Source organism: Camelina sativa, chromosome 11 (assembly GCF_030686135.1).
Source record: "Camelina sativa cultivar CO46 ecotype springtype chromosome 11, ASM3068613v1".
Classification (NCBI taxonomy): domain Eukaryota; kingdom Viridiplantae; phylum Streptophyta; class Magnoliopsida; order Brassicales; family Brassicaceae; genus Camelina; species Camelina sativa.
In genome coordinates this window covers 12396263-12406440 of record NC_141890.1, presented here as the reverse complement: position 1 = coordinate 12406440, position 10178 = coordinate 12396263, and the positions used below count along the sequence as shown (strand labels likewise).

At 34.4% G+C, this 10178-nt stretch overlaps 2 protein-coding genes and 1 pseudogene across 3 annotated transcripts; all 3 read right to left on the bottom strand.

Annotated features, from left to right (window-relative positions):
• Positions 1 to 1264: 1264 nt before the first annotated feature.
• LOC147933894 (uncharacterized) lies at positions 1265 to 2307 on the bottom strand. The gene is made up of 3 exons (XM_087472373.1): positions 2203 to 2307; positions 1747 to 2161; positions 1265 to 1623 (listed from the first exon to the last, which is right to left on the bottom strand). The coding sequence occupies exons 1-3, from the start codon at positions 2305 to 2307 to the stop codon at positions 1265 to 1267; spliced, it is 879 nt and encodes a 292-aa protein (XP_087328499.1).
• A 701-nt stretch (positions 2308 to 3008) lies between these two features.
• LOC147933893 (uncharacterized) lies at positions 3009 to 4505 on the bottom strand (annotated as a pseudogene).
• A 1123-nt stretch (positions 4506 to 5628) lies between these two features.
• LOC104733507 (heat stress transcription factor A-4a-like) lies at positions 5629 to 6676 on the bottom strand. 2 transcript variants are annotated; one of them, XM_019233906.2, is made up of 3 exons: positions 6605 to 6676; positions 6222 to 6508; positions 5629 to 6097 (listed from the first exon to the last, which is right to left on the bottom strand). In XM_019233906.2, the coding sequence occupies exons 2-3, from the start codon at positions 6456 to 6458 to the stop codon at positions 5768 to 5770; spliced, it is 567 nt and encodes a 188-aa protein (XP_019089451.2). In that variant the 5' UTR covers positions 6459 to 6508; positions 6605 to 6676; the 3' UTR covers positions 5629 to 5767. The 2 variants fall into 2 exon arrangements, with proteins under 2 accessions (XP_019089451.2, XP_087328225.1); XM_087472099.1 differs by lacking the exon at positions 6605 to 6676 and having other exon boundaries at positions 6222 to 6598.
• Between the last annotated feature and the right edge of the window lie 3502 nt (positions 6677 to 10178).

The following is a 10178-nucleotide window of genomic DNA, read 5'->3' as shown; positions in this document are numbered from 1 at the left end:
AGATCCTGAACGCCCAACTTGGACATGATATATTCAAATTGACACCGACCAAGAGCTTTAGTAAAGATATCCACCAACTGTTCGTTAGTACGAACATGATGTGTAACAATCGTACACAATCGTACCATTGAGAACAGCATCCCGAACAGCATGACAATCATTTTCGATGTGTTTGGTACGTTCATGAAATACCGGATTTGAAGCAATGTGAAGAGCAGCTTTACTATCACAATAGAGATGAGCGGAAGATACCTGTTTGACACCCAATCCTGTCAACAGCTTGCGCAACCACATAATTTCTTTCAATGCAAAAGCCATCGACCGATATTCAGCTTAGGCTGAAGAATGAGAAACAACATCTTGCTTTTCTTTGTTTTCCAAGCAATAGGTGAATCACCTAGTAACACAACATACACACTAAGAGACCGACGTGTTAAAGGACATGATGACCAATCAGAATCACAATACACGTGAAGAGACAAGTCCTGATCGACTTTGAGAAGAATACCCTGACCCGGGGATCCTTTGAAAAAATAAACAACACGCAATGCAGCATTCCAATGAGCTTCCCGTGGATTTTTGATGAACTGAGCCAAAACATGAATAGAGTAACTGAGTTCTGGACGAGTGTGTAAGAGATAAAGCAAACGACCAACGAATCGTCGATACGGCTGAGGATCAGCAAGAAGAGGGCCATCATCGAGAGCCAGCTTGTGATTTTGCTCAAGAGGAGTAAGAGCAGGACGTGCAGCTGTAGTACCACTATCAGCAAGAAGGTCCAATGTGTATTTGTGTTGAGATAAGAAAATCCCCTTCGTACCATGACTAACTTTGATACCAAAAAAATATTTAAGCTTGCCCAAATCTTTCAGAGAGAAACAACGTCCCAGATACTCCTTGAATTTTTGAATCATATACCCATGATTACCAGTAATGATAAGATCATCGACATAGACAAGCACCCGTAATTCAATGTCTTTATGAGAATAGATGAACAAGGAGTAGTCATCATATGATGCCTCAAAGCCAAACCGAAGAAGAGAGTACGACAACTTTTTAAACCAACACCTTGGAGATTGTTTAAGACCATATATAGACTTGCGTAAGCAAAAAACTTTGTAAGGATGAGAATGACGGAAACCCGGAGGAAACTGCATGTAAACTTCTTCATCCAAATCACCATGAAGAAACGCATTGTGAACATCTATTTGGTAAACTGCCCAGCCATTAGCCGCAACTAGACGTAGGAGAGTACGAACAGTAGTCATGCGCACCACCGGAGCAAATGCTTCATTATATCCTCTCCCTCAATATGATTATTACCAAGAGCAACAAGCCTAGATTTGCAACACTCAATCGATCCAGCAAAATTATACTTGGTCTTATAAACCCACTGACTACCAAGAGCAACTTTGCCTGGCGGCATATCACAAACATCCCAAGTACGCTTTACTTCAAGAGCATCAACCTCTTTTGTCATGACATTATTCCGTACTTTAATCTTGACAGCCGCTTCAAAATGTTTTGGTTCGATGTTTGTTGTAACATCAGTCAAGAAGGCCCTATGACGAGGTGAAAAATGTTCATCGGAGATAAAATCAGTCAAAGGATATTGCACATTACCTGGAACCGATGAAGAGGACTGAGACGTGGAGCCAGGGAGAACGTGAGAAAAGTCGGGTGTACATATCGCAGAGTTTGTAACATAGTCTTTCAACTAAAAATGTGCATTATTTGGTCTTGTACTTTGGCGAGGAGCCACTGGCTCTACAACAGTGGACACAACTTGTGTTAAATCAGCTGGAGAAGGCAAGTCCTCTGTTTTTAAGTCCTCTATTTGCGGTGAAGAGGAAGACAGAGACGAATCAGGCTCAACGACAAGAGAAGGAACAAGGGGCAGCTCGAACAATCGAGCAGGTGGAGATGCGACAACACTATCTTGGACATCAGTATGAGCATCGGGAACAGAAGAATCGACATGATCCATAGTAACACTCCCCCTTACTAGGGAAGACAAAGACACAACCCAATCATCATCAGAGGAAGAGACCGAAGGGACAACAACCAAAGACGGAGAAACCGCTTGTACATAAGGGAAAACATTTTCGTTGAAAACCACATCTCGAGAGACCAAGAATTCGTTGCGCTCAAGATCATAGACCTTCCATCATTTCTTACCAAAAGGATAACCAACAAACATACAAAAGCGACTCCTTTCACCAAACTTTTCTTTATCACGAGAGAGACGGTGAGTATAACAAGCCGATCCAAAGATGCGAAGTTGATCATACACAGGTTTGGAGCCATGAAGAACTTCGTACGGAGTACGACCACCAAGAACAGAGGAAGGTGTACGATTAATTAAATAAGCAGCAGTTAGGACAACTTCTCCCCAAAATTTAGTAGGAAGATGAGCTTGAAACAGCAATGCCCAAGAGACATTGAGAATATGTCTATGTTTACGTTCAACACGTCCATTTTTTTGTGGAGTCCCGACACAGGACGTTTGGTAAATAATGTCTTGCTCACGAAAATAAGCAGAGAGAGATATGAATTATATACCATTATCACTGCGGATCATTTTCACCGTCTGGCCAAACTGTTTTTCCGTATAAGCCAAGAAATTCTTGAGAACAACACGCACTTCTGATTTCTCGAGTAAAAGATACGTCTAAACAGCTCTGGAAAAGTCATCAACTATTGTCAAAAAATACACAGCTCCGCAGGAAGAAGGAACAATACGGCCCCCAAACATCACAATGTATTAAAGAAAAGCAATCACTAGGTTTAGTAAGGCTTTCTGGAAATGTTTCTCTTGTTTGTTTTGCCCGAAAACACACATCACAAGATCGAGTTCCAATACATGAAGACGAATGAGAAAACATAGGTAAAAACGAAAACACTGAATAACTTAGATATCCTAAGCGTTTATGCCACAAGACTTGATCAGAAGAGACTTCGGCCGTATGAATTTTGCGGTCGTGACATCCGTAAGATAGTACACCCCATCACGTTCTTCCCCGGTCCCAATCAGAGTCCTCGAAAAACAGTCCTGTAAAAAGCAAATAGTATCAGTGAATGTTGCGAAACACTTCATTTGTTTCACAATTTTAGAGACCGAGAGTTATGTGCTATTTAAAGCAGGGACATAAAGAACGTTAGTCAACTTGACTTCGTTTGAAAGAGGAAGAACTCCCATGCTAGTTGCATTTGTTTTACTACCATCAACAAACCCCACATAACACGGCAGAATAGGCACCATATCAAGCAAAAAAGACAGGTTGCTGGTTATGTAATGAGACGCGCCTGTGTCTAAAACAACATCACCAAGAGCTAACTTACCAGACAATTTGTCCGCTGATGGAGTGCACGATTTTTCTTCTATCATTCGAGCCAGCACCTTCAACTGATCTTCAATAAAGTTGGGAAACGCAGAAGGGTTAGCGCTTGTAGCATGAACAACAATAATCTGCCCACGACCTCGACCAGAAACAGAGCCATTAAAGCCTGAAACACGACCACCATGACCACGTCCTCCAGAACCACGACCAAGAGCATTACGTTCCGACCACCACTCCGGAAAACCAACAATCTGCCAACAGTCCTTTTTCTCATAAACAACACGTCCACAATGGGAGCAGGTCGTCCGAGACCTCACAAGTGACAAGTCTGACTTGTTGCCAACAAAAGAGTCAGTCCGAGAGGTTCCAACATTAGACGACGAATCACTTTGGTCACAACGAGCAAGAAATCCCACAGCCTCGGTTTGCTGCTCGCAAACCCGAACCGTAGACAAACGACGTTCTTCTCTTATTATTCGAGAGTACACTTCACCAAAAGAAGGCAACAGATCCATCAAGATAATGTTAGTGCAAATTCCTCCAAACCTGGATTCATAAAGCCCTAAAACAAACTGATGCACCTTCTCTTCTTCACGTTCTTTAGCTGGTTCAAGAGTAGCGCCACAGACGCACATACCATACGTACATGCTTTGATTGGTTTGTAAAGACCATATTCTCTCCCAGAGCGTACACAGTCGCCCATAATAATCAAGAACCGTCTGCCCATCTTGACGACACGAAGCAAGCTGAGATTTTATTTGATGAACACACACCTTGTTTCCCACAGAGAAACGTTCCTTCAAATCCACCCACTTCTGATGAGCATCAGAGATGAAGGTAATAGTAGACTTCACCTTTGGTTCGATACTAATTCGAATCCACCCAACAATCATCGAATTAACGATTTGCCAATTCTCAAAGTCAGGATCGCTGCTTGTTGGCTTGGGAATCGTACCATTATTAAACCCTGTTGTACGCTTAGCTTGAAGAGCGTTCAACATCTCTGTTGCCCACTCGTTGTAATTATCATCGGTCAAGACAACACCAGAGATCATGGAACCGGGATTGTCAGAGCTAGCAAGAGTATAGGGCGAAACCATCACGGACGAGGGTTGAGACATCGCCACTTCTTTGCTTTTCGTAACAGAGGACTCTTCAGACATGACTTCTCAAACTTAGAGAAGAAAACTCAAAATTATCGAGCAGAGAAAGAAGAAAAAGAAAGACAGCGAAAGAAATTTTATGTGTTTTTATGAGATCTTAGCTCTGATACCATGTAGAATTGGATATCAAACTGCCTTACTTTATTAAATCTGCTATGAACAGCTTATATACACAACACCACTAGGGTTTACACAACCGTCATAGACGTGACTAATACGTAACAAGCCCATCATTATAAAGCCCAATTATACAACCGACCTAATCCCCAATACTTTGTTCACTAAATCAAAGATCTCTTCTCTTCCAGGCAATTGCAAAACATGATTGTTATTCTCACCATCCATTTTATATCAGCCCTAAGTACATCATTCGAACCAAACTAAATTAACACAAACGAAACGAATGCAAATAAGCGAACAATCAACAACAACAAAAATAGCGAAGATCACGGTTTGTGTCAGTTAAGAGAATAATCAGTATACACAAAATAGCACGTAGATCATCATCGCTATTTAAGAGAATAATCAGTATACATAAAATTAAGTGGAAAGTGATCGGATTAGACGGGTTATATTCAAATTAGACAAATATAATCAGATAATCTATGATAAAATCGAGGCGGAAAGGGTGGGTGTATCGATTTTACGAGACGTAATCATGCGGAGATTTTTAAAACATAAAGGAAAACAAAACTTTGAGACCAAAGAGTAATAAGTACGGTAGAGAGTATTCATAAGTTACACAACACTAAAGATCTCATTAGATAGATGAAAGAAATTTATGCAACAAATGAAAAATAGATATGAGATTATTCATGAATATATATGTTGCAACTTTTAACTCAAACATCAGCAAGATTGATCAAATTGTTGAGGCTATCCACTACAAGTTGTAATTGATTCTCAACATGTTTTGGTAAAGCTTCTTCTCTTCTCTCCCTTTCGAATGCTATACATTCTGCATAAAATCCTCGACCTCTCATTTGCTAAAGCTTTATCAATTTTTGCCCTAGCTACATTAGGAGACATCTGCACCTATTAAGATCTAATGTAGCATTTAGTTTTGGAGAATGCTGGGCAATCACAAATACCAAATGAATCATCTTTGGAAAATATGCTTGTGTTGCAGCCTCTACAAATAATCTTAAACTTCATATGCAACAGAACAAATTAGAACAAATTAAATTTGCAAATATACTTTTTTACTAGAAACAAATAAATGAATTCTCATTTGGTAGAGAGAAATCAAAAAAGAGATTTCTTTAATAATATCCACCAAATCTGGTAAAAGATTTGGCCCTTCTCTCCTTATACTTAGAGATGCGTAGCAAAAGAAGATCAGCATCCTTTAAAAAATCTTTATCGACTTGGACTCTTCTCTCCCTTTCCAGTGTCGCCATCCACTCCTTGGTGACTAAACGTTCCTCATCCATGTTCTTGCAATTTCTCATCGCATCTCTAAGTGGCTTCATCTTCTTCTCACGTTCTTCAAGGAAGCTTTGGCCAATCTTTTCCAAAAGCTCAGGTCGCCCTTTAACAAAATCATCCCTTGCATATTCCAAATGTACCGACGAGACAACCTTTTTAAACCCCTGCCAATGCCATCCCCCGTTTGTTTATATATACACACACACACACAAAGATGTTTTAATTTGGCCCCAATTTTTACAATGTTATAAAGAAGAACAAGTAACTAAAATTAACTGAGTGACTTACATATAGTCGAAATCTGTAGAAGTCTGGGACACCCAAGAGACGAGGAAGAAGGTCTCTGTAGCATTCAGGAGGATGCCAGACTATGAAACTATCACGGTTAAATCCCCACGAGATTATCAAATCCGTCGAAGGATCATCTACCATCGCATATGCTTTCCTCATGAAATCTAAGCACATCTTCTTCTGTTCTATAGAAACAGGATGAGGAGCTCCATGATTATTATTGTCACCATCCATATATATTATCCCTTGCTAATATGACTTTCAAAACTACGAAATCCCTTAAACTGAAAAACAAGCAATCGAATCGAAATAAATCAAAACAGACAGTGATCGGATAAGAGATATCATCATAACAAGAACAAAGAAGAAGTGATCGGGACCTTGTGAAATTGTGATGGTTTCGTGCGATTGTCTTTTTGAAAGCAAGGGTTATACACAATATATAGTGAAACAAATCCCTAAAGTGATCTCGGTTTAATAAATACCAAATTTCTCTTTGATTAATTAATTAGATCTCATTATTTAAATATTTTAGTTCTTTACCCCCAAATTAAAGGAATGTATTCAATCAAGTTAAAAAGTTTTCTAAAATCTAATATTATCAGATTGATTTTTTTTTCCATATATTATTAGATAAATTATTTTTAAATCCCCTTTTATTACTGTAATATATCTCTATCTATCTTAACATTTTTGAAGTACATTTTTGTATCATCCTCTCTTATCTTTGTATCCAAACAAGTTTCAACTAAATTATATACAATCCTTACAACCAACCACAATCATTTCCTTATTTGATAATATTAATTTCCTAAAAACTATCTACCTAATTTAAATCAATATGTTAGATTAAAATATAATTCTCCTTGCACTTTTATTTAATTTTATATTTAATTATTTTAATTACTATTTAATACATAAAGTTAATAAAATTTTAGATTTTTTTCAGCATATGATGTGATTTGAATTTTTATAAACGGATATATATTTTAAAAAATTTCTTAGGATATTTATAACCAAACAAGTATATCCACATATAGAGCTCAAAATACATTTTTAAAGTACAATAGGGTGCCATCACTTTTTGGCTTTTTGTCAACTTTGGGTCAGATTTTTAACTAAAATTATAACCGATTCAATTACCCGGATCCTCCTTAAGATTAATGAATATTTTGGGCCGGTTTTTAATCCATAATGTACTTATTTACATTCAATTAATGTCAATTAATGCCCATTGTATCTGAGAAAAGATCTAATTTACATGCCGAATTTTTAGGACTGAGTTTGACAAAAAGAATTGATAACACAAATTCTGTAATCACATCCCTATAATATAGCAACTAATTCAAGATGAATACATCTTAGTAAATATCTAATATGCGTTTAATAAACGATTACATATTTGCTAAGTTCTTATTAGCTTTAAATGTACACTATTAATCCAATAATATCAACTGAGAATCAAAATAAAAATATGACATATCATTCATTCCTAAATCATAACTAACCAAATCATAAAATGTATACAGTAAAACCTCTATAAATTAATAAAATATTGTGGTCCCGACCTTATTAATTTATAGAGGTTTTAATTTATCGATAAATTAATAATTATTCATTTATCAATAAATTAATGAAGAGATTTCTATTTTCATAGTTTTGAATATTTTCGATTAAAAATAAGATATTTTTGTTATAATTCACACTTTTATATTTCTTAATTTATAATTTTGGCTATCGTAATATGATTGATGTCAATAGTTTACTAGATTATCAAAGTGAAAATGATAAATGTTTAAAAGTTCATAGTTTAGAAGAAACTGTTGTTACTATTCTTCGTGATGAAGTCAAAGAAGATATTATGGTATCTTTATAACCAATTACCCGTAAAGAAGCAACTGTCGCGTGTAAGACGCTCTATAATTTTTGGATACAATTTGAGAAAACAATACAAATTGTTTTTGATGCAATGACAAAAATTATAGAAGAGCTCTAACAAGAATGCAAATTCAAGAATAGACAAACAACAATAGAGCCATATTTCACTAAATTTTCTTATATATATATATATATATATATATATATATATATAGTTTATGTCATTATTAATTTATGATATTGATATATATATTTAGTTTATATCATTATTAATTTATGATATTGATGGGACTATATTTTTACATAGGATTTCAAAAAAAAGTATTATCATATTATTTTATCGAATTGTGTCATTTTTTACACCGGCCCAACTCGGGACTAGAAAAATTTATTAATTTATAGCGAGTATTAATTTAAAGAGTATTAATTTATAGAGTTTCTACTGTATTCTCAACTTACGAATCAAGAGTTTATACAAAACCTATCTACAACCGTTAACAATATATATATAAATGCAATTTACCATCGACTACAAGCACCACTAAACTATTACAATATCATATCAATAAAATAATAGACCCGTGGTGTACCACGGGGTAAAACCTAGTCTATCTTAACATTTTTGAAGTACATTTTTGTGCCATCTTCTCTTATCTTTGTATCCAAACAAGTCTCAACTAAATTCTCTACAATCCTTACAACCAAACACAATCATTTCCTTATTTGATAATATTAATTTCCTAAAATATATCTATCTAATTTAAATAAATATGTTAGATTAAAATATAATTTTTCTTTCATTTTTATTAACATTAAATTTAATCATTTTAATTACTATTCAATACATAAAATTAATAAAATTTTAGATTTTATTCAGCATATAATGTGATTTTAATTTTTATAAACAAATATATATTAAAAATTATCTTAGGATATTTGTAACTAAACATGTATATCCACATATAGAGCTCGGAATACATTTTTGGAGTACAATAGGGTGCTATCACTTTTTGCCAACTTCGGGTCGGGTTTTTAGCTAAAATTATAACCGATTCAATTATCCGGATCCTCCTTAAGATTGTCGAATATTTTGGGCCGGTTTTTAATCCATAACATACTTATTTACATCCAATTAATGCCCATTGTAACTTAGGAAATATCTAATTTGCATACCGAATTTTTAGAACCGAATTTGACAAAAAGAATTGATAACCTAATTTATGTAATCACATCCTCTTAATCACATCATTATAATATATCAACTAATTCAAGATGAATACATCTTAAGAAATATCTAATTTGCGAAACGATTACATATTTGGTAAGATCTTATTAGCTTTAAATGTACACTATTAATCCAATAATATCAATTGAGAATCATAATAAGAATATGCCAGATCATTCATTCCTAAATCATAACTAACAAATCGTAAAATGTATATTCTAACCTTGCGAATCAAGAGTTTCTATAAAACTCTACCTACAACCGTTAACAGTATATATATCAACAAAATAATAGACCCGTGGTGTACCACGGGGTAAAACCTAGTATATATTAATAGAGAAACATGTGTCGCTACTAGAGAGCTCTGTGCACTTTTTAGCAAAATATCTTTAAATTTTCTACTTACCTATATTAACATATCATTATATTTAAAAAAAAAACAATTCAAATATACAAGTCAAAGTTATATTGATTTCTTAAAATCAATATAAGTAAAATATTCTAAAAAGGTTATAAAAACATATCAATTAATATAAATTTAATAAAAATAACGAACATATAACTTATTAACATAATCATATAAAAATGAAATATTATTTTTATGTTAGTATTATTATCATAATAATTTAAATAACAAGCTTTCAATAGCTATTATAATTGATTATAAAAAGAAGTATTTTATCCCTGAATTATCTCCAACTCATTAAAAGAAACTTAATTCCCAATAAATATAGATTTATATATATTCATAAAAAATATAAAAATGACAACAAATTAGGGGATATCATGATGTGTGATTTTATATATATATATATATATATATATATCTAAGTATGTAAACTAATTAATCT